Raw genomic sequence first — 24973 nt, 5'->3', positions numbered from 1 at the left:
AAATAGAAGAAATCTACCAAGCCTGGTCTAAGTATTATTCATATTTATTAAAAAATGTCACATTTTCAGTGAATGTTGCTTGTGTTCAGACAAGTATTGTGGCTCATTACATCGCCAGATCACAACTAGCTATGATTGTCTCCATCTGGATCTACTGCAACAGTAACATAATGTGTACAGAAAATACAAAACAACAAGTTTTGATATCGGTATAAGAAGCATGTTGCAATTTTACTAAATGAGAGCGAAACACTAAATCGGATACATTTGCTACAAAACTATTTTAGGCTCATTGTATAATTTTGATTGCATAATTGACATATTAGTTAGTGCATCATTTGCTGAATCAAGTCACTGCAATGTAATAATATGGTCTGTTTTCTTAATATTACACGTGATGTGTTAATGACTACTGTGATATAGCGATGGCACTAAAGGTTTATGACAAACTTTCAAAACACAACACCCCCTTTTTTGATAAGTTGATCATTGAAACCTGAGAATCCATATTTTCTTCTCTTCATACCTGCAAAAAATTACATGTGGGTAATTGTCCAAAAATACAACCCCACATTAGCTTTTCGCTCAAAGCTAAGAGAAAAACAATACCTCCTTTAAAAAAAATTAAATAAAACGGGGGCTAAAAGAGTCTACCCCAGCGCCATTCTCTCTGCGCAGGAGTCATGAGGCTCAGAGGAAAGATGCACCTCCACTTGTACTTTTCCTCATTGGCATTTGTCTTTGTTGGGCTTGATGGTTGTTTTTGCCTGAGTTCCAAGTGGAGGTGACGAAAGGGCCGGAGCCAGCCATAGACAAAGGAGAATGATGAGGTGACACACATGAAGGGCTATGGAGCTGCTGCAAGTCGAGGGGTAGGTGTTCCACGAAAGCTCAACAAGACCCAGGATGAGGACCCTAAAGGCAGAGTGGCATTGTATTACGGCATATAAAGTCTGTGAAGTTTATTTGTATTGGATCTTACCTGAGGAGATGAGCCATCTTTTTAACGCCTCCACTCCACAACAGGTAGGGCAGCGTGTGGAAGTACCACACGTAAAACTGGTAATGCAATGACCGACTGAAGCACATGCCGATGAAGTTGGAGGTGAACAGGGTGAGCACGATTTGTGATTGGCTGTTAAGGTCTGACCGGACATTTGGGAATGTCTTTTTCCATTGAATTTTCCACATTGAGGAAAAAAAAACATTTCAATAGTATGTAGGTCGACCTAGGATAAGTAGTATACATTTAAAGAAAAAAAATCTAAAGCTACGTGTTAGTGTCAAAGCAAGAAGCTATTCAGAGAGGGCTAGCTGAAAATATGTCATTGCTCAATATCTACAATCACATTGATTATAAATTTATAAATTGAAATAAAATCCATTCACATTAATATTATTTAAAAAAAATATCTAAAACAAAATTGTATATTAGCTTTCAACATTTTCTTGTAACCGATTGGTGTGGCTTGGTTTAATTTGTGAGGCCACACGAAGACACTCAAGAGTAAAAAAGCATGGAGAAGAAAATAAAACGCTCGCCGATGTGATTCCTGCTGTTAGCGGACTGAAATAAAGAGGTCACGCACGCATGGATAAAAAGAATGCTTTTTGTAGTTCATCTTCAGAAAATAGTAGTTCTAGTCCAGACACTCCAATCATCAAAACTTGCCGTCACGTACTGATGGCAGTTAATAAAAGTATAATTGAATTCATTTTAAAGCAGTGCTGTCTTTTTCTATGTCAGAAAGGAAACACTTTTCATCTCCTCCCGATCTAATGAGATTTTCAACAAAGGTTTTGGAAACGGCTCAAACTTCTGCACATTTACATGAAGGATATGGTTGATTGTGTTCTTCTGAGATGGGACTTTCCTCCTGCCGGGCTCCTTTAAGAGTTCCAGTGGGTTTTCTCCAGATCTTACAAAAAAAAAAAAGACCGCCCAATTAATTTCATTACAAGCAATAACTAGATGACATTACCTGAATTTTAATGCGAGTCCAAACACGGCATTGTCCATCACTAACCTATGCTGACACAGTAGTACGTAGTCACAATAAAAATGCCACTCGCTTGTTGTATTCGATGGCTGGTCACAGGGAGTCGTGCTTATATGCTCCCCTCACGATATTTATTTTAACAATACACTTGGCTCGAGTATGTCTCACCTCTTCCAGCGGCGGAGGGCAAAGAGCAGCAGGCTCAGCAGGTGAGCTGCCAGCAAGAGGAAGTGGAAGTAGCGGTTCAAAAAAAGCCACTCAGGCAGGAAACGCCAGTTGACGGTCCACTTGAACATAAATTGACGACCCAGGTCGAAAGCCCGACTCATGTAGCCGACGGGATTCGCCAGGAGGAAAGGTAGACCCAACAAGAGCTGTAATCGGCACTGGTTAGAAATGACACCGGGAAATAATAACTGGAAGGTAGTGTACAATATTTACCTGGATGCCTGCACATAGACAAAGTTTTGGGATTGTCCTGATTAAACCAAACTCAGACAGCAGGAGAAAAAGTAGTCCCGGGGCAAAGAGGAGCACGTTCATTTTCACAGACACTGCTAAACTGTCAGAAAGAGAGGAAGACTAGCCTGTAAATTGAAAATACCTCCAATTTCACAGGTAGGCAACGCACAAGGAAATGCATTTAAGCAGCCCTCACTTGCCTGTAAATGGCACAGCCCAGAGACCAGCGTCCATCGATGAAAAGGTTCACAGCTGCAAACAGCAGCATCATGGCCACCGGATCATTGAACAAACGCAACACGAAGATGGAGTGGATCCGATAGGATGCACAGCACATGAAGAAGAACACATAGGGAGGAACCTGGGAAAAAATGAGGAAATTAAAAAAACATTTTGGGGAATATTTAAATTCCTGTCCTGGTCGCTAAGGACATAGCCACTCTAGATGGTTTGGTGTTGTTTTGTGTCACTATTGACACGCTTCCCCAAAAGCTTGTCCAAAATGCGAGGTAAAGTTTACTCCCATCGCACGGGATTCCCGAAAAAATATCGGCCTCTACTCTACATACCCAAACTTACCTTCTTGGTACGGTAGTATATTCTGAAGACCAGAAGCAGCGTGATGAGGTAGAACACGGCAAAAATATATTGGCCCAGGCGGATGTTCGTCCCAGAGCTGGTAATGTAATAAAGAGCTGTGAAGATGTACACAAAACCGGCAGGGTACCTGCAACAACAAGGAAATACATTCTTGATTCTGTATTGTTTCATACATAGATCACTCACAACAGCCTAGTAGGACTTACACTAAAGGACCAGTGTCGCCTTTAAGCTGGGTGTAGTCATAGGTGCCATTGATGACTCCCTCCACTTCGTCCATGTAAGCCTTCCAGTCGATTTCAGTGTCTGTAGGATAACGGATTTGTTATTCGAAGCAAGATACTGTCCAGCCACCCTCGATCTAAACTGCATAATACAGCTTCAACTTAAAAAAAAAAAAAAATCTAGAAAATTTACTGGCAACGCTGACAAAAAAAATAAGTAAATATTTGTTGATTAATGTAAGAATTATTCAAGTGCATTTTTTAGCACAGCATAATGCTGAAATTGTTTTTTTCCATTGAAGTGGTATTTGGTGTAAAAATGTTTCAAAACCGCCAGAGGAGAGAAAAATCAGTGATTCAAAATTAATTGGGACAAAAAGTGTTTATTTTCTATAATGTATCCTTGTGCCATCTATCTTCACCAGCGACGTATAGTGACAAGCGACTCAATTAGACGGTAGAAAGTACAATGAACCTGTATCCACCTGTTCCTATTTATACAACAAAATAACTTTCTGTTAAACAGACCCATATTTTACACGAAGTAAATTTGTGAGTAGATGAAGACGCAATCATAATTGTAATCATTGTATATATAATTCTGGGACATGTTTAGTGGTGTACCTTGAGTTGTTGTTTTTTTGTTTTTGTTTTTTATGCACCTTAACAGTCAATAAAAGTTGGCAAACAGTAAATAATCATGATGCTTTCTGAGAGGTAGTAGTTAAAAAAAAATAGTACGTCCATATTTTAACTCGACAAGTTGGTATGTATGAGTATGCCATGCGTTGGCTGTAAATTCCATTTGACAGGTGGCTGTCTACGTGGTCGTGCTAAGGCTAGCTTTGTAGCATTCATTTACGTCCGTTAAGAGGGCACGGTGTCATAGCATGCTAACTAGCCCCGAGCTACTTACATGCCACTTTCTGAATGACCCACACATTGATCCCGATTTCTAAGAGCCACAAGACGGACACTACTAAGAAGGTGTATTCGGTCTTGAAGAGGACTAAATGTTTTTCCTTCCAAAGCGTTTGAAGCGTCGCCCACAGAAAAGACGCGGAGCCGGGAGGCTTTTTCCTCGCAACTCCACCAGCCATTGCTAAGCTAGCTGCGGAGTTGACACGAACCGCTCATGCGCAAGTGTAGAATGGCTTTATCCGTGACGTCATGGTTCAACATGTGTCACGTGACAGTAAGCGGTTATAATTAGCTACAGGACGTAACCAACCACGAGGCGTTCATTTTAAATGTATTAATCTTCACGAAGTTTAAAATAAAGCATATGTCTATACAAATTAAAATATTGGTGATATTTTATTGGAGGTTATATTGCAGGTGATTGTAATAAGTTTAGACACTTTGTGGCTACGTATTTTTTTTGTGTTGAGTCAAGTGTACGTTATATGAACCAACATTACCAAAATGAAAATTAAAAAAATAAAAATTGTGAAATTATAACCAGCATCTAGTCTGATAAAATTTGCAATAGCAGTATGTCAGTATTTCAAAACTATAAATATTGAATAGGTCAGTGATTTGAATATGAATAGATTACCAAAAATATTTAGACTTATCTTAGACTATCATGAAAATGCACGGTAACTATTGCACAATGAATAACCACACAATATAAAATTTTAAAAAGCATTTTCAAAACACTCACTTTATTGCGTGGAAGTCTTCCATGTAAAAAAAAGTGACTTCAGCACAAGAAACCATTGTTACTTAGGCAGCGTGTCTTGCCCACTAACACTCTTTGTGCTCTCTTCAAACAAATGATTCTCATCATGAACTGCATGCTTTTGCCCTCTTAGTCTGTGTGTCCTTAGTTGTCCAAACATTTTCATGTAGTACTGTGGATGTTTTTGATCTTTGACTTTACTTATTTATTTTAAATATTTTTTTATATTGCGATGTCTCGCTTACAAAATACTTCAAGAATGCCATGTGTTTGACACTGGCCACAGTTATGAGGACTGTGTTTGTGTACAGTGGCATCTCTTGCCAAAGATTTGACTTTGCCACTGACGGTGGTTCACTCACTTGACTTCCATGCAGGCAGCGTGTGTTCAGTTTCCATTCAGTGACACTGTGAATGTGAGTGTGAATAAATGTCTCTTTCTCTAGGTTTCTCTCTGATTGGCTGACATGCAGACCAAGGTGCACAGTTATATGACTTTCATCCAAAATCAGATATAGGATAGTTTCCAGTTCGAGGTGACCCGTGACCCTGAACAGGATAAATGTTAAAAATCGATGGAAGGTTTGAAAGTTGTATATTCTGTGTGGGCGGCACGGTGGCCGAATGGTTAGCACGATGGCCTCACAGTGAGAGACAGCATCGGGCGTGGGTTCGATCCCGGGTCCGGTTTCCTCCCACATTCCAAAAACATGCATGGCAGGCTGATTGAACACTCTAAATTACCCCTAGGTATGAGTGTGAGCGTGGATGGTTGTTCGTCTCTGTGTGCCCTGCGATTGGCTGGCAACCAGTTCAGGGTGTCCCCCGCCTACTGCCCGAAGATAGCTGGGATAGGCTCCAGCCCCCCCCCCCCGCGACCCTAGTGAGGACAAGCGGTAAAGATGATGGATGGTTGGATATTCTGTGTGGTTGCCATGTGTGTAGCTAGTGCAACAACTGAACAGCAGAGGGACACAGTCTTCTGTCACATACTGCAAATGGACACTGCAAAATGCATTTTAAGAGCCCCCAGGGCCTAGGCAGCTGTCCAAAACCTGTTTCTCTTAGTCGTCCGGATTATTATACTGTGTTATACAGTAGTGAATGTGCGTTATCATTTGTAAATGAGATTAACTCACTAGAATATGAGAATTTCCGGAATTCTGGAATTTTTAAATTTTGTAGCAGCAAAGTTAACAGTAGCAGCATAAACTATGCCAATGTACTGTACATATTTGCAACATGGTGTGGTGGTTCATTCGCCCAATTTCAATGCATGCAGAGTCGTCAAAGGTGTTGACTGCCTTTTTCCTTATGTAAAAATATCTGCCTTTGAAATAATAAATAATGGTAAACACGGACAACTGTAGATGAATAAGGAAACATCCAGATGTGAATGTACTCAGGAAGAATAAGAAGCAACCACCATGCAGCGATGTACCAATATTCTCTACATAAGCTGTTGTGACAGAAACAAACACCATGGTTATTAACTATCTGTTGTGCAATGAGAATCAATTTGATGAGCCCCTTTTTTAAAATATTCTATTCTGTTTTCAAAATTAACAAAGTTGGTTTGATTTGAAGGCTTCATTGCTTTATCAGCATTGTTTGCATACTTCTTCAACCACCACTGGAATTTTCCATTGTAGTCTATAAGCACTTTTTGGCAGTTGTGGTGTTAAAAACAATGTTAAGTGGGAGCCCTAGTAAAAACACGATCGAGGACGAATTCGGGGAACTCAGATGGGAACTCTCAGAAATATGTTGCAACGAGCCTAGGAAGTTATGACGTCCTTTATTTTTGCCAGGCTGGGCTCCTCCTACCCACCCTTACCTGAAAAATTGGACAATTGTTTTTGTAAGTTCCCACCACTTTCATAGAACTTAAAGCACATTTTTCGTTGTCTTCCGTTGTTTCGAAGTAGGCTAAAAAACGACTAAAACAACAAAATGTGTGTACTTGTTTCTTAATCGGATTTCGATTATTCACGCATTTTATGTCACATGCTCATCCAAACGGCGACATTAAAAACGTTGTATTACTCAGATCTTGTCCATTTGTGCTTTGTTCGTGCGACGTTGCTTCTCCGAAACTTGAGTTTGTTTGCAAACAAAAGCGAGCCACGTGGAGAACCTCGCCTATCTGGGATGTGTAGTTTTAAAACACGATAGAGCTTGCAAGGATACACAATATAACTACACTACCCACAATGCACCAGTAACACCAGCTGAGCGGGCGCTCTGGGAAGGAACTTTTTTTTTCTTGTCAAGTATAAATAGCTTGTGTGTTTACAGTTAGCTAGATAGAGTTCTTTGTTAGTCCCATCTTTTTGGTATAAAAAAATGTGCGGGCTGCGTAACAACCTACTCATTGTCCCATAATTCCTCGTGAGGATTTATAACAAATATTTTCATAAACGTTTTTTTTCTATTTTTCTGAGGACTTTTTCTCCCCCTTTACCGCTTTTGTGTCTACTTGGACCCGACAATAAAGCTTCAATTAGAAACCATATTTAAGGTAATTGCACTTTTCTATTATTGATGGGAAGATAATTTCAAATAATGACGGTGTGTGCTATGTCTCGGTTATATTTTGACTGCATGGAGTGAAAGGGAAGGAGAGCTAATTTGCTTATTTTCTTGAGTGTCGGCTGACGGTGGACACGAGACATGTCCTCTTTGTTTACGACATGCACACGTTTTCCTAGATTTCAATACTTTGACCAGCACTAATTGATCTACTTTATAATACATTTAATACATGCAGTTCATAATTCAAATGCTTTTTATATTACAACCGTTACTGGATATTTTTTAACAATATGGAAATGTTATGATATTTTTATATATTTTTGAAAACTCACATAATTCAATATCACAAGTATCACTATTACTGTATCAATATTATTTGCAACGTCATAAAATGCTATATGGGAATATGCTGTTTTGAATTCCATAGGTGACACAAGTCCTCACACACTTTGTTCAGGTACAGTGTAGTGCTCATGTTAAAAAAAGCCAAAAATCCAAGCACTGATTCAACTCCTGTCCTAGGGATTGGCGACTATCGATACCAGGTATTGGTATCGAGCCGATATGGACCTTTTTTTAATATTGGGTATTCTTAGAGGCTGCCAACACTAGACACCAGTATTTAAGGTAAAGCAAATCTGACATCAAGTAAGTCCTCCTGTGCAATATCCTGCGCTATACTGTGACTATTTCTTTGGTATTGTGATTAATCAAAGTGTGAATACTTGTACTGGTATCAGACTGAAAAAAAAGTGATATCGAAAATCCCTTTCCTGTGTTAAATTTAAATAAAAAAAAAAGACTCAAATGTACTTTGGTGCAAAAGTATTTTTTTAACTGTCAATTATATAAAGTATCATAATAGTAACAAATTATAACTTGGCAACAAAAAATCTCTCCATATTTTTGCCTTACAACTTAACCCAACCTTTCGAACTCAAGGACTTTTACAACAAATCCCAAGAGCTCAACCAATCAAGATAGACTAACAACGATTGACTTTATCCTTGTCTTATTTTTACATCGTGTTGTCGTCATCCTAGGTTTTAAAAAAAAAAAAAAAGTGGCACGCCTATTAGACAAAGAGGACAAAGTCTGTTTTCAAATGTAAGGAATCAAGTAAAAAAATTGTCAGAAAATTAAATCCTCAAGTACAGGACTTTGTTAATTCCCACCACTGCTAGTCTCATTATGCATAGTCTATATTAGTAAGTAATAGTCCACTTAATTCAGGTGTCATGTGTCACCAGAATTCAGTCAAGAGCATTGTGGCCCAACCAGTCCTCTCGTCAGGTCGAGGTGGTTGTTTGTATGATGTTAACAGGTTTGCTTATTTTACTTGCACATGTGAAAAGAGATTGGCAGTGTTGAATGTAAGCCAAAGTCTAAAAATAACCTGCAATATATGACCTCACTCCTGCAGCTTTTTATCAGGATGTATCACCGCAGGAAGTACACTTGTCAAAAATAATTTGCAATTAATTTGCTATTCCATTAGTTGTCAATTAATTGATTAATGATTACAAGCAAGCATTCAAACGTACGTTCACACCTACTGGCAATACTTTTTAAATTCAGTACAGTACATTTGTTAAGTATAGTTCAGTTATATTTAACTTTTAAGTCAATATTTTCAAACTGTTTTCAAACAATTATTACGGTGAATTTTGTAAAATGGGATTTATGTGCCATCCGTCCATCCATCCGTCCATCCATCCACTGCACTATAGATGGAATTTTGAAAGATAAAAATGGATCCCTATGTTTGACTTTGTGCCGTGTTGACTTGATTAATTAACGGTTGAGCATCTGGTTCGAGTACAAACTTATTTGAGAAGCACTTTGGGGATTGTCACATCTTTTCTAGTCTCAAACCAAGTTGCGCACTTGTGTTGTCTCACTGTTAATGACGTGCCGTCCTCTTGGAGAGTTCCTCCCCCCACCGTTTCAAAACAAACCTGACAGACATGTAGGTTGGTCCTTCCAACGGTTGCTCAACCTGTCTCTTTTGCTCTTCCGCCTCACCGACTCCATTATGCTCCGGGGCACAACTGTTTAGAGTCAGTGATGAGCGAGAGGAAGTGTCAACACACGCATATGTGTCTTTCTGTGATATAAGTCATTTAAGACATTTAGAATATCGGCCCCGCGCCTTTCACATGTGTTCTCATTGGAGTTTTTGTCTTTGTTTTCTTTGTTAACCTTTGGAGAGGGTTTGTTTTTTCAACTAGAGTGATTCAAAAATCAGGTGTGTAGGAGGAAGGAGACATTTAAAACAGGCTAAATGGGGCTCTCGAGGACTGGACTTGTGTACCCCTGCTTTAAATTGTTCATAAGTGTGAATGGTAGGCTTCACACAAGCAGGATTGTGGGGCCGATCACAGATCAGTAATTAAAAAAAAAAACAACAAAAAAAACGATAATCGATCACTGATCCGATCAGAAGATGTTGCGAGGGATGATCTGGTCCATGAAAAGCAAAAATCCAGATATAATTGATGTTCATTGAAATGCATTGGGGGAAAAAAAATTAAAGGCCAAAAATTCTTCAAAAAAACGCTGATGAACATTCAGTGTGTGGAAAACGCGGGGAACAAAGATTTGACCTCACCAAGCGGTACAAACAACAAAATGGATGCACTCCTTTCCCAGGATTGAACTACTACGAACGCTATAAATAACAAAACAAACACAAATTCAAGATATGAAACTATGTCCCGTATTGATTAGTGTGTTTCTACAGGTCATCTTGAGTCTCCTCGAAAGGCTGCAGCCATGGTGTTGATTCTTGGCAGACGGATGAACAGGGAGGACACCGGCATCAGAGACTCACCGGCTGTAAAACGCAAGGTGTGCTGGAACGTATCGACCTCGTATATCATTTGTCGTGACTGAATTAGAATTCTGCAACTAAAAGTGTTGTTTCCTTAGGTGTTTGAGGTTGACTCCAAGACCTTAGCCAGCCAGGAAGTGTTGGACTTCTGCTCTGGTTCCGCCCACTCCGAGGGCATCCTGCAGGTGTTCAACGAGTTCCGCGACTGCCGCCTGTTCACGGACGTGGTCATCAGCGTGCAGGGCCGCGAGTTCCCCTGCCACCGGGCCGTGCTCTCGGCGTGTTCCTCCTACTTCAGAGCCATGTTCTGCAACGATCACCGCGAGAGCCGCGAGATGCTGGTGGAGATCAACGGCATTCTGGCCGAAGCTATGGAATCCTTCCTGGCTTATGTTTACACCGGCCGTGCCAAGATCACCACGGAGAATGTCCAGTTCCTCTTCGAGACCTCCAGTCTCTTCCAGATCGCCACGTTACGTGACGCCTGCGCAAAATTCCTGGAGGACCAGTTGGACCCGTGCAACTGCCTGGGCATCCAACGCTTTGCGGATGCTCACGCCCTCAAGCAGCTGGCCAGCCGCTGCCGCAGTTACGCTCTGGCCAATTTCTCCGACGTGGCTCAGCACGAGGAGTTCCTCGACCTCCGCAGGGAAGAGCTGGAAGAGTACATCGACAGTGACGAGTTGTCCATCGGGAAGGAGGAGTTGGTGTTTGAGGCCGTGATGCGCTGGGTTTACCACAGTGTGGAGCACCGTAAACCCATGCTCAAGGCCTTGCTCCATCATGTGCGCCTGCCGCTTCTGCACCCCAACTACTTTGTCCAGACCGTGGAGGGAGACCAGCTCATCCAGAATGCTCCGGAGTGCTACCACCTGCTCCACGAGGCCAGACGATACCACGTACTTGGAAATGAGATGATGTCACCCAGGACCCGGCCACGCAGGTACTGTTGGCCTTCTGGTTATTGCTTATGTAAGATGAAACCGCAATGCACAGGGAAACACAATAGATTAAAAATAGGGATGGGCATTTGACTAAGTGGCCTTCATCAACTATAATGAAAATAAATGATTCAATTAATATGTTTATTGCCTGTTTAATGATCAAAGAAAGTTATGAGAACAGTCTTTGACTGTAATTATATATATATTTTTATTTCACACCAATTCCAAGATTTTACTCAAGTAAATATTCATACAAGGTGCGTGGAAAGTCATTCAGCCCTACCAAAAACTTGTTTGGTTAAATGAAGACTAAATTATTCATAGGAGTGAATGGGAATGTGAATGATTCGTCCATTTATTTGAATGAAAATGACAAAATAATAGTCAGGTCAGTTTTGACTTTATCAATATAAACAGTATTTTTGCTTTTAATACACATGCCCTTTTGATCTATCTTCTTTTCTGCTTTGTCATCATGCTATTTTTTGTGTGTACATTAATTTGAGTATATTGATAATTTCCTTCATACTATGCAGTCTGGGATTATTTATTTAGTGGACAAAATGTCAGTTTCAATATTTATATTAAAAATAATACTGATGGATACATATATTGATCCAAGGTAGTGATCTCCCACCATAGAGTTGAAACTTTTTATATTATATAGCCCACACTATATAGTTAAATATCTTCATTACAAGTTAACTTTACCAGCTACAGTATTGGAGAAAATTTTCCATTTTCCTTTCAATGTTTAAAAAAATTATTAAATAAACGAATCCCCAATTTAAACAAAGTAACTTTAAAGTAACTCAACTCATTGTAAAGGTACTTATTACTTTCACTGGCAAGTAACATGTAATATGTCATATATTACACTTTGGAAGTCACTTACCCGACACTAGTGTTGTCGTCTTATTTTTGCACTTGTGTGCTTTTTTTTCCGTGTGTGTCTGTGTGTGTAAGACAAAGCGACAGGGAGTGTTACTGCCGCCAAGCAAAGTACATCTGTGTTTTGTCCCTCCTATTCCAGTAGAAATGATGAAGGAGGAAGTGGGGCATGTTGGTACACAGAACTCAGCCGCTGGAGAGTATAAAAAAAGACTAATGACATGATGCAACAAACGACCACAAAGAAATGTTGGGGCTTGTTTTCCATATCTGCTGCTCACTTTACATCACTTGATTCCACGATAGTCGATTTGCTTTTCATTTAAGTTTGTCTGATGGGACAAAAAGCCAGCGCTGATTGAGGCCTCAATAATGACATTTAAAACGGAGCACACGGTGTGGACAGCTGTACAGCACACAGCAGCTGCTCCATTCAGCCAAATGACCTGCTGTAACGGCTCATGTTTTGAAGTCATGGAGGCCGCGTGGCGTGTATTGTAGCTGTATTGTGTCAGTATCCAGGCAGGTTTTTTTTTTTTTTTATTAGGAGTGGGAACCGAAGCAGACAGTTGGTCTCCCTTTTTTTTACAGTTTGCCCCGGGGGATCAATTCTGCTCTGCTGAAAATAGATGACTGATTTTTCTCCCCGTGCTTTTGGGAAGCTTCCAGAACATGCAGACAACATCACGTGAACAAATTATCATTAATAACATGAGCCACACCTGGCTTAGACTGGCTCATACATGTGCACGATACACGCATGGGGAATCCACACTAATCTGCCTGACGTGCCTTCTCTCACGTGACACAAACTTTGGGACGTCCATAACAAAGTGAAGCAGGATTTCTCCATCCAGCAGTTTGGAGCATGACAACTATGTGATCATGGAAAAGCAGCTCAAATCTTTTGCCAAGTTTTGTCTTTGTTGCAGCTGAGATTGATAGAATCGCTTGAGAATGAATTTTGCCTTGGAGATAGGTGAACGTCACCTCTGTCTTCCCTGTCATAATAAATCCCTCGAATGTTGGCGTGTGTGTGTGCGTGTGTGTGCATGTTGACGTGATACTTATTAGCTTTGGCGTAAGTCACCTTTAAAACAGAAATAAAAACAAAGATTCCGATTCGATCTGTTTTAATATGGGACATTCCTCCTTTCACTAGCCACAAAATTACGTATAACTACTCAATCTTTAAAGTGGAGGTCAATGCCAAAACATTCTTTACAGTAATATGTTCCAGACCAGGTGTGGGCAAACTATGGCCCGGGGGCCACATGGGGCCCGTTAAACGTTTTAATCCGGCCCGCCGGACTTGGAAAAAATTAAATGAATGTTTTATTCTCTAAATACTGTGATAAAGACACATATTTTGTTGGAATGCTTTTGTTCATTTTCATTTAAAAGTAAATATATTTTTTTTCTCCAATGAGGTGAGGTGACCAAAGCTCTCCATCCATCTGCTCCTGGTCAGGCCCCTCTGTCAAATTTTAGAACCCATTGTGGCCTACCAATCAAAAAGTTTGCCCACCCCTGTTGTAGACTAAACACGGTATTCCGATTAATACTTGTGTTTCTGGAATTGGAATTAAAGGGGAAGTCAACACAAAAAGAATATGTTACGCAGCATTTCTTCGCCACCAAAAGAGATGCTAGCTGCCAGCTAGTTAGCTCACGAGCTAAAAAAAAAAAAAATCAAGAAAATTGAAATGGGGATCTTGATTCTTTGCTGAGTGCCTTTCAAGTTATTGTTGTAAAGGAAGAATTATTTATTCAGCTTTTCTGGATCCCATTAAATGCTCCTATTATTTCAACATATTTACCTTCCTGCATCCTTCAACCTTGAATGTTTTTCTGTTTCTAGGTCGACTGGCTACTCTGAGGTGATTGTGGTGGTGGGTGGTTGTGAGAGAGTTGGCGGCTTCAACCTGCCCTACACCGAGTGCTACGATCCTGTGACTGGCGAGTGGAAGTCGCTGGCCAAACTTCCCGAGTTCACCAAGTCCGAGTACGCCGTGTGCGCCCTCCGCAATGACATTCTGGTGTCAGGTAAGAGCCTGGTGCGACTGGACCATCATTTCAGAGCCATAAACTATTTCAGTACAGATTTGGTTTTGTTAGTTTTAGCGTTTGTTTTAGTTTTTTAATATATGACGTATTTGTTGAGTGCCACAAATTAAAAAAATGAGTCACTGAGTATTGTGTAATAAAGTGTTTGACCTTCCTTCATCTGTATCTACAGCAATGCCAAAATAAAAACATGTCGAAGTGCCCTTGAGCAACATAATGAACCGTCAGTCGCTCGTAAAGTCAGTGTTGAAGCGCCTTGCATGTGGAAAAGTTGGAAAAATTTACTTTCGAACACAACGGTTATTTTCTCTGTAACTATCATTAGTTTTAGTTAGTTTCCTAAACAAAATATTGAAAAGCATTTTTATTTTTTTTATTTCACTCCTTCTAACCTCGCCAATATTGCCTCTTGTTTCTTGCTTTTACATCAGATTATTTGACCTAAATTAAATACTAGAAATAGCCATTCAGTGTTGACTGCTTTCCGTCCAAGCTTATTTTTACCATCACATCCCACTTGAATCGAAGGAAAATATGAGAGCAACATTTGGATGCACTTGCCAGACTCCTTTCTAGAAGGCAACCTTTTTTCCCCACCAGTCTACAAGTTTATATATAGGTTGGCTTCTGTATAATACTGGCATATATTTGATATCATTTAATGATTTCATCATTTCAATTGTTGGGAGTTGTACATTTGGATCGTGGCCTGTGTTAAGAATGTCGTTAGCCTTCTTTGGTGACACCTAAATAAACACATTATGTCATTTATTTTGACTTTTGAGCCAAACTTACAATGTCTGAAGTTCAATGTTATTTTTGGTCCATGTTTTTAAATTGTGGACGTGGAGGTGAAAAGTTTTTTTTTTTTCTTCCAAGAATAAGCCGATTTAAATGCGTAGGTCGTGCTCAAACATGCCCAGCATAAGCTGGAAACACACTGGACAAAAAAAAAACAGCAGCAGTTGAGAAAGAAGGGGGGAGAAGGCGGGGGGGGGCAAAACGTGGTCTTTCCTTCAGTTGAGTGTGTCGTGTTTATGCTTTTTTCTTTTTTTTTTTTTTCTTTTTTTTATGCGCTTAGTGTGCCAAGTCCTCACGTGTGCTATGCTATCTACCCTCAAGAACCCGCCTGGAAAAATCAACACATCCCTCCCCCCTCCTCTCTGTCCGTCTGAACGACACACACACACACACATATGCTTTCGTTGACACTTTTTCCATTATTTTTTTTTCTCCGCTTTGTTATTCCCCTCCCAACTTTATTGAAGTTCTCCCCCTCCTCCACTCTTGCCTGTATGCCCCCTGTGGAAGAGGAGGGCCGGTCCAGTTCATCCTTCACAGCTGCAGTAAGCTCCAGTCTTATGTGGCCCCAAATGTTTATCCAGAACCAGTCATGCTTTCTGTTCCAGGACGACAACTCTTGACACCGACTGCTTCAAACCCTCCACAGGACTTAATCAAGTGTGACCACATGAAACATTTGCCTACCGCCCTTGCTTAGCTCATACGTTGCCTTTCAGTTACCTCCTCAGGCAACAGGAATCGTTGGCATTCGGAGCTAATCGTTTTTTTTTAGCCTGGATCCGTTATTTGTCTTTGAAGTAGTTCTGAATCAATTTGAATTTTTTGGACTTTCACGAAAAAACACTTCATGGTGCAATTGTTGCCTGAGCTGAGCAGTTGATTTAAAAGATCGCGCACATCCACTTTCGAGTGAAGGAACACACTTCCGAGGTATAGGGCTTGACAAACTCGCCCTCACACAACGCGAGTAATAAGAAAAAAAAAGCATCATACCGTGCCTGCTGATTCTAGCACTTTTTCAGATCCATTTTGCAAGATTACAAGGCTGCCTTTGTGGTACTAATTCCTCCCGTGGCCTCGTGACCTTTATGCAAATTGGTGAAACTCATAAAGCTTCAGGGCAGCAGGCTGTCCTGGCTCTTTGACTTTGTACACAGCAGATGAATGATCGCGGATGCGTCTGACTCACTTCCTTTACAATCGGCGTCACCAAAAACATGTCAGGTCAATTGAAGGTGCGAGGGTGAATGGTTGTTCGGATTTGCGAATGAGTATTTATTGTATGTGATAGGGCTGCTCGATTATGAAAAAAAAATATTCATCACGATTACTTTAGTAATAATTGAAATCCCTATTATTCAAACAATATTTTTTTGGGGGGGAGTACCAAACCAAAAAAATATATAAATTTAAACTATATTAAGACAAATCAAATTCATTTTATCTTTGAATAAAAAAAGTGCAAATGTATACATTTGTGTATGTTTTCCGTTGGTGCATTCAAAGGTTAACAGATTGATGTTTATTATGGGATGTCCCGTAAGGTCCATTTACTATTTTGCGGACCGCTGTCTCTGCAACAGGTGGTCGCATCAACAGCAGGGATGTGTGGATGTACAACTCACAACTCAACCTGTGGATCCGAGTGGCGTCATTAAATAAAGGTCGCTGGAGACACAAGATGGGTGTCCTGCTGGGCAAGGTGAGCGTTCTCTTTTTTTTTTTTTAAATGCTTGTGCTGTAATGATAAATTTGGATCCCACACCTGTGTTCATGTCACATAATGTCTGTGTTGCTTGGCTTGAATTGATTTCTGGTGGAAGTGACCTTTTAAGTGGAAACCGTATGTAATACCTGTTCTGAACTTCGGGTGACCCGACGATTCTAAATCCAGCGTAAACATAATGAGTCATAGTTTAAAACAAACAGAACGATTGTTGACTTGTGTGAACCACCCTGCCGAAACGTCACTAAAAGGCTCTCCTGAGCTTTCAGACGAATTTTAAAGTGGTATACTTACGAGTCACGCCTTATAGACATGGCGTATGTAAAGCGCAGACGTACAAGAATTTAGTTTTAAACATGCCGTTGCCCTGCTTTGTGATTGACAGTAATGATCTCGTCGCCGCTCTTCGTCGCCGCTCTTCATTGACAAAAAGGAAGTTACTCTAAATTCCTGTCGCTTGTGTCAATAGCCTGCATTTTGCTTATCAGTCTGATTGGGCAACGAGGGTGAACTGCTACAAGGAACACTATGTCATCTTTTAAATGTGTTTGTGTTCACCGTGTAAAAAGTATCTCGAGTCACACAACTAGCAAAGTGACAATATTGTGTCTTAAGTGAATTTGACTTGATATCTCTCACAAAAGACCCGTCTTAATTTGCTCTACGAAAAAGCAGGTTCGCTAATCAAGCTCCAAAAGCTGCTCGGTCTATATGACCTTCATGATCTTCATCAGTTCTCACACAAATCCATCTTGATGTCCTCTAAATTTATAATTTTCCACCAGTGTGCTGTGCAAAGCTGTTATGCATCTATCTATGCCAGTTACTTAAAATGATGCCAGAAGGTACAATTAATGATGTAACCAACTGATGTCATTGTATACAAAAGAAATAGATCAATAACATTGAACGGAATGGTGACCGATCAGGCCGCTCTTATCTCATTCGCTGCCATTGACGGATATAGACGTGAAAAAATTATTTTACCTGGGCTGGCAGTGAATGAGTTATCGTGGCGGAAGCTCGTATGATAAGCCAAACCCACCCACTTAAAAACTTTCACAGCCCATTTTTTTATCCGCGATTAGAAAGAGAGACAGTGTTTAAATGAATGTAACCATTTTTTTTCATTTTTTTTGTTTAATTCATTATTTGTCCGCACAAAGCCAGCAACATTGGTCAAGAACGATGCCAGCCATGTACCAAAATTTTTCATCATTTGCATACGACCTCTCAGTTGCAAATTCTTACTTTACTAATAAAGTAACTGAAACATTTATATACGTGCCCTGACGCTTTTCTCCTCCATCGCCGCTTCAGCTCTACTTGCCGTGCTATTTGCGATCTCTAATGCGCGACCAGGTGGACATTCCTTTGGATCTTGTCCATCGCTCAAGTCTGCATGTTGTGTTCTACCACAACTCGCCTCGTATCGTGTGTCCTCTCTTTGACGTTTGTCTACCTATGCTTGGTTACGCATTACTTGAACCTAATCGAGAGAAATCAGATGATTTATGTCCTGAATTGTTCTCGGACTGGCTAGTCAAGTCTTTCCACACCGCTTTTATGGTTGTCAACAACAAGAGAATGAAGAAACTATTTTTTTGACCACTGGCATTGCAAGTCATGAGAGGTTCTAATTATCTGAAAATGGAAACAGAAATCGATCAGCGGTCAGAACTAAATAGTTGCTTGGATCCAGTCTTGCACATGTTTTGTGTTTGCCTCCTTTAGTGTGTCCAAGTTCACACTTGTTTACTGCTGGACCAAGGTACCATTTTAAGGCCTTTGTTCTGTTTTTTTTTTGAATGTTTTTCATTTGTAGCCATTGAATATTAATCCTCTAAATGTTTTGGGGATATCTGGTGCTTGTAAACAGTTGAGTCAGTAATTAACTCCAAAGACAGTTGTGCTCATTTACAGAACATTCGACTGCTGTGTTTACTTGTGTGCATTCTAAACAGATCTGTGTGCTAAAAGCGTCGCCCGCTCAGCTTGCCCTATTTCCAAAAGCCAAACATGATACAGTGACACAGTTCTCGTACTCACACATACTTACACGCGCATAAATATTTCTCCGAGGGACACGTTTACTCACAGAGGAGGTTGATGTCTATGGCTACTTTGAATTTTTTTTCCCACACACATTTTTCCAGTGTTGAAGTTTTCTTTAATCTTGATGCCATTTTGTTTTTTGTGTGTCAGTCAAATATTTCCCTAACCATTTTTTATCCATTGCTGTTTCTGATATTGTATTCGACCCACGTTCCTTTTTTTTAAACGGTGTTTTGTTCAGTAAATCGTTGTGGTGGCTTATTCCCACATGCAGAGAGATTCAGTTCCTTGTCAGTCATTTCCTCTTTCTATTTTCAATTTCCTCATGTAATTTCCCATTTTGAGCTGCGGCGGCACAGATGGTCTCATAATGTGAACAAGTGTGTTGTCAACAAGCTCGTTAAGCTGCCTTCTGTGCTTGGTCTTTTTGCTGAGTTTCACATCGGGAGAAGTGTACTTTTCAGTACAGAACAGAAGTTATACTACTACATTACAGACTGAACATTTACTGCAATGATCCCGTTTTCTCAATGGGCGTGCACTCACACTTAAATACACTTCTGTCCTGTCAATGATCCCCCCGCACAAAAATAATTCTTGTCCCTGCCATGTCATCAATCAGTGGCAGCTGCTCGATCACATCACAGTCTATTCTTTACACTACTGTATTTTTATCAATTACTCATTGACACTTTTTTTTTTTTTTTTTTTGCATTTACCTCTTGGGGATGATTTAACCACAAATTTATATTCAAAAGTACAGTGTATAAATTCTCATTTTTTTTGCATTCATAGATAACCACAATTGATTTGAAATGAATGAAACAAGATTTAATTGGTTAATCAGCTTTAATTCACGTAAACAAATCAAACCCAGGAGGCATCGCTGTACCCTATTTTGTTTTCCAGGGCAGTATTCATCGTTCACATCATTCATCACTTTTGACTGAATGGCATGTGTGAGTTGCAGCATATTTGCTTGAAGCCGAATACCTACCTGTCTTGCTAAAATGCGTTTCTCCATTGGCACTGTGGCGATAGCTCGCTTTCGAAAGTGGGACGTTGTTTTGTTGCCGCATGTAAAACAACTCATTAACCGCCAGGACAGCCAGTCGTTCCGTCAGGCTGCAAATGCAAATATCAATGTTCAACCTGCGTATTCTCCCTTTTGCCCTCCTTCTTTGTGAGTTCAAGTTTCAAGCCTTCCCTGAGCGTTGAAAATAGTCTTATGGATACTCAAAGAAGTGTGTCATTACGAAACAATGGATCACGATATATACTGTCTGCGGGTGTCAAAAGACAAGCTGAATTACAAAGCTTAGTCCATAACAATAGCCCGTGGGTCGGAGTTTACCGACGTCAGTCAGAGGCTATGTGTTTGAAAGCAGTGCGTCATTTCTTTTCCTCTCAGCACTAGATCGACTGGTTCTCTTTGTGCTGATGTACAATCCCATGTTCACCTTTGTAATTAGATGAGCTGTTTACCATTATAAAACGACACGTATTCTCCGTCTCCAAAGCTTTTGGAACGCAACTAATACATCCTCGTGGGCGTGTATATTCCAGGTGTACGCTGTGGGCGGTTACGATGGCCAAAGCCGCCTGAGCAGTGTGGAGTGTTATGACTCCTTCTCAAACCGCTGGACAGAGGTGGCGCCCTTGAAGGAGGCAGTCAGCTCACCGGCCGTGGCCAGCTGTGCCAGCAAGCTCTTTGTCATCGGAGGAGGGCCTGATGACAATACCTGTTCAGACAAGGTGGGGAAAAAGAATGTGTCCGTGTCTCAAACACACACTCTTGGACAAACTGATGACAGCTTTGGTGCTTTTTTATCGAAGCTATCGTAATTTATATTGAAACGATTAAACCGTTTAGATACAACAGGAACTAAAGACTCTGGGCTACTCTGGTCCTTGAGGGCCGCTTTCCTGCATGTTTTACACGTCTCCCTCCTCCAATACAAGTGATTCTTTGCCCGCCCCTACTCTATACTGTTCATGCAATAAAATGATGCGCCTCCTGGCTCACTTGTAAGGTGTCTGTTCCACTGAGTGCAATATCCAGGTTTGACAAAACTAAGCAGTTAACAATTTATTGTAAAGTAATTCATTTACTTAACTGTTTCCAAAATAAAACAGAATCAGAGAAGAGATGACTTAACAGACATGAAACTATCGTACATTGAATACATTTCTAAAAATACAAATCGTGTGACACATTTTCATCAAAGTTTGTTTGATGTCAATTTTACTTTTATTTTATTTGATTTTTATTACTTTGTTCGAATCCGAGTTCAATTTGATAAGAATAGTCCTTCTCAATTATTTTCTGTTACGCCCCCCCCCGTAGCACGATGAAAGCAATTACCCCCCCCCCCCCGCAACACCACCCACTCTCCGCCGCAACTATAACTCAAAGCATTTTCGTTGCAAAATAAACCTACACCGTTGAATTAATACTCGCTGCGCATAATGGACAATGAGAGCGCCACTGCCACCTACTGGAGTTGATGTGCAATTACACTTTATTGTAGTACGGCAGAAAAAAAGCATGTCACACACGCCCCCCCCCCTCAGCATCGCTCCACCCCACTATTTGAGAAGCACTGGATTAGAGTATGCGAAACGTGCTGCTCCAGCCAGACTTTGGACACCCCTTGTATATAGATCGTTAGCGTGCACCTAATGAACTGCCTACAGCATGTTTTTGTTCGTACTCATATTTGCATCCATTGACTGTATGTCCCAGGTTCAGTGCTATGATCCAGAGTCAGACACTTGGCTCCTCCGGGCCAACATCCCCATCGCCAAGCGCTGCATCACAGCTGTGTCGCTCAACAACCTTGTGTATGTGTGCGGCGGTCTCACCAGGTCCATATTCTGCTATGACCCTGCGGAGGACTACTGGATGCATGTGGTGCATACGTTTGCAAAACAGGTAGGACATTTTTTTGTCGCCAGTTTAATGACATGGGTTAATTTCCCCTCTTAACACCACCATGGAGTTAGTATTGATATGCAATACAAAAACACAAAATAAAGGTGTGCAACTGTGTCACCTAGAGCAGTTCAGAATATTTTTTTAAATCTAATAACATGACACAAAAAAAAATAGCAGAGACGTCTTTGCTGCCTGAAAGTGATTCCTACGTTCTTGCGTGTAGGAGAGCTGCGGCATGTCCGTGTGTAACGGCAAGATCTTCATCCTGGGCGGCCGAGGTGAAAACGGCGACGCCACGGACACCATCATATGTTATGACCCGGCGACGGGCATCATCACAGGAGTGGCTGCTATGCCACGTTGCATCTCCTACCACGGCTGCGTAACCATTCATCGCTTCAATGACAAGTACCACAGGCCATGACCAGAAACGTGCATGTAGCGTTGTGAGTGCACACACGCACACACACCCCTGCACACACACATAAACACAACCTTCATTGCATCACAAGCATCATTCAGTTAATTTATTTTCTCACAGCATCATGGAGCAACACTCATTGCGGTGCTGTGATTATTTAGCTTTAATTAATAGTGGAAAAACTCATCAACGATCAAATATGGCCAATATGCAACATTTTTTTTTTATTGACAGCAAATATCCTAGGAAATGTGATAAGGCTTTGCTAGTTTTTGGAAGCACATAATTTCCTAGTCAATGGCTAGCCAAAATGATATTGGAACAGCGTTTTAGAAGCTTTCTGGCGGCATTGTGGAATTTATACTATCCATGGCAAGATTCCCGAAACAGGATTTGGAAGGCCTAGTACGTCCACCATTGAAAACACAAACTTTTAGAGCAGCCATTCACGCACAGCCAAGGAAACTTGGATAGCGAAAATTGCACGCCGCCTTAGAGCAGTGTGACAGCTAAAGCTTCTCAAACTGGCACTGAACTGCATTAGGGGACACAAATACTTGGCAACAAGGTGGCAATTTTGAAACGCGCCTCAAATGTCACGGGCAAGGAAATGATACGCTTAGAAAAAGTGCAACGCCGAAGCATTCAAATTCTGACGGCTTCACTTCTTGCTGAATGATAGCTGAAATGACAGCAAAAGCCGTATTGTGACTTTTGAGACACGCTGTAAATAAATAAATAAATTAATTAATTCATTAATGACCTGTGAAAACAACACCTTGGAATTGATTTTTGAGGCTAGGTCAGAAAAAAATAGCGATGCTAATTTGGTTTCTAACGCACGTTTTCTTTGAGGGTCTCAAAGTGCTACTGAGTAAAAAAAAAAAAAAAAAAAGAGAGATTAAAAACAGTGAAGTAAAACAGACATAGACTGTTGTATAACAATGAAAATGAGAATGTGTAAAATAATTTGGCAGCCTGCTCTAATTAATTAATTAATTAATAATTACTTAGAAATCTATTTCCCTTCATGAGTAGGAACATATAACGTCTCTTTTTAAATAATTAAATGGCGCTCCTTCCATTTTTTTCTCCATGTACATTTATCTTTGCCACTTTGAATTACATTCATATTTGTTTTTGAGCTTTACTTTGCAACGTTATCATTCATATTAATCCAATTACTGGCATTGTTATTGTAAGTTATAGGTGTGTGCGTCTTTTTTTTTTTTTCTTTTTTACAAACTTCTTGTGTACACATTTAACCAAGTGCGTTCTGATTGTTTAATAATGTATTGGGCATGTGGGTGGTGTTGTAGATGTAGTGAGAGACCAAACTCTCTTATTTTGAGTCTGCCCTGAATTTGCGGTGTGCCTGTACAGATACGGTTGATGTGTGCGTGACTTTTGTGACGTTGTTGGATGGTGTTAACAATGCATGGCCGCTCCGTGTTAACGAGTGCTGCTTACACCTTTGCATTAAATGACACAAGATGTAACTCGGGTTAACCGTAGATACCTCCGCGTGCGTTTGCGGGTTTGCGATTGGGAGGACATGTTTGAAGCACTACCCCTGACTTGAGGTCAGTAAAAAAAAAATTGTACAATAAGTGTTGATAGATGAGATGTTGCTGTGAACTTTTTGTTTTTTCTTCTATTTAAATGTATCTTTTTTTTTCTTGTAACTCAGAGCCCCAATTGTGCACTTTGACAGAATCATGTTAAATAGATAAGTTGACTTAATTTTTTTTTTTTTTTTTTACTGTATCAGTAAATGTTATTTGCTTTCACATGAAACATGGACGGGAATGTGTCGGACGCCGGTTAAGATATGACAACAAAGACACGAGAGAGCAAAGTTCAGAGAAAGGACTTTAGAACGCTTCTAAAGATGTCATTCTGTTCAACATTCTTTTTAACTTAAGAAGACATACACAAAACAATCAATAATTTTTTTCTTAAAGGGGCATCAAATTGCACAGGAGGCCAATGAGCCAGAAAGATACTGGTAGCAGAGGCTGTTTGAGAAGAAGTGTATGTATGTGTGTGTCTGGGATTTCACTGAGTAGTTTCTCAAATGCGATACAGCACGTCCTCTAATGTTGATTTGTTGTCCATTTGAATTTTCTATTTACAGACTTTTATACATGTTTACTTTAATAAGATTTACATTCATTTTGTGTTTTTGTTTTGTTGTGGGATTTTGTTTGTCACCCCTTGTGCAAAAGGTATCAAGATTCAAGCTCTTTTTTTAAGAATTGATTTTGTAATGTGTGGAAGTAGAAACCTACTTGGGTAAATTGGATTTGATTCTGATGTCATCTTGTGTGAGATAATGTGCCTTTAAAGAATACACCAGCAGGGGAATAATGATTTTCGTTTTATATGAACCATTACAAATGGATGTGTTATATTTTAAAATGTTGTTTGTAAGGATTTAAGAAAATGTTTTTGTAATGGTTGACTTATGTACAATTTCAATAAAGTTTTTTTCTTTCTTTACCAAACACTGTGTACTTTTTTTGTCACTGTTTTTTTTAAAGAATATTCAAAACAACATTCAAAACAAACAAATAAATGACTTATTAAAATAGTCAGCAACACGATACACATTACTTAGTTGACAATATAATATAATAATAATAAATACATTCTACTTTTTAAAAAAGTAGTAGTTCAAATGAAATGGAAACAAATACGTTACCCTATTAAAATGTGTATAAGAAAAAGAAATAAAGGCACCATACACATTATTTATTACATGGCAACATAATCATAAAAATACATAC

General features: G+C 40.0%; 2 protein-coding genes across 4 annotated transcripts; one reads left to right on the top strand and one right to left on the bottom strand.

Annotated features, from left to right (window-relative positions):
* Positions 1 to 28: 28 nt before the first annotated feature.
* Positions 29 to 4461, bottom strand: alg3 (ALG3 alpha-1,3- mannosyltransferase). 2 transcript variants are annotated; one of them, XM_088310465.1, is made up of 9 exons: positions 4203 to 4461; positions 3269 to 3368; positions 3042 to 3189; positions 2663 to 2823; positions 2442 to 2562; positions 2169 to 2374; positions 1844 to 1919; positions 983 to 1128; positions 29 to 915 (listed from the first exon to the last, which is right to left on the bottom strand). In XM_088310465.1, the coding sequence occupies exons 1-9, from the start codon at positions 4384 to 4386 to the stop codon at positions 726 to 728; spliced, it is 1332 nt and encodes a 443-aa protein (XP_088166591.1). In that variant the 5' UTR covers positions 4387 to 4461; the 3' UTR covers positions 29 to 725. The 2 variants fall into 2 exon arrangements, with proteins under 2 accessions (XP_088166591.1, XP_088166592.1); XM_088310466.1 differs by having other exon boundaries at positions 768 to 915; positions 983 to 1125; positions 1843 to 1919.
* A 2777-nt stretch (positions 4462 to 7238) lies between these two features.
* On the top strand, positions 7239 to 24691 carry klhl24a (kelch-like family member 24a). Of its 2 annotated transcripts, none has more exons than XM_088311472.1 (8): positions 7239 to 7491; positions 10249 to 10355; positions 10437 to 11281; positions 14035 to 14219; positions 16628 to 16746; positions 20392 to 20580; positions 21572 to 21760; positions 21987 to 24691. In XM_088311472.1, the coding sequence occupies exons 2-8, from the start codon at positions 10281 to 10283 to the stop codon at positions 22185 to 22187; spliced, it is 1803 nt and encodes a 600-aa protein (XP_088167598.1). In that variant the 5' UTR covers positions 7239 to 7491; positions 10249 to 10280; the 3' UTR covers positions 22188 to 24691. The 2 variants fall into 2 exon arrangements, with proteins under 2 accessions (XP_088167598.1, XP_088167599.1); XM_088311473.1 differs by having other exon boundaries at positions 10236 to 10355.
* The last annotated feature ends 282 nt before the right edge of the window (positions 24692 to 24973 follow it).

The sequence above is a fragment of the Idiotropiscis lumnitzeri genome, chromosome 12 (assembly GCF_059441095.1).
Source record: "Idiotropiscis lumnitzeri isolate Australia: NSW breed Sydney's pygmy pipehorse chromosome 12, RoL_Ilum_1.0, whole genome shotgun sequence".
In the NCBI taxonomy this organism is placed as follows: Eukaryota; Metazoa; Chordata; class Actinopteri; order Syngnathiformes; family Syngnathidae; genus Idiotropiscis; species Idiotropiscis lumnitzeri.
The sequence above is the reverse complement of the archived record's forward strand: the minus strand, read 5'-3'. Positions and strand labels throughout refer to the sequence as shown.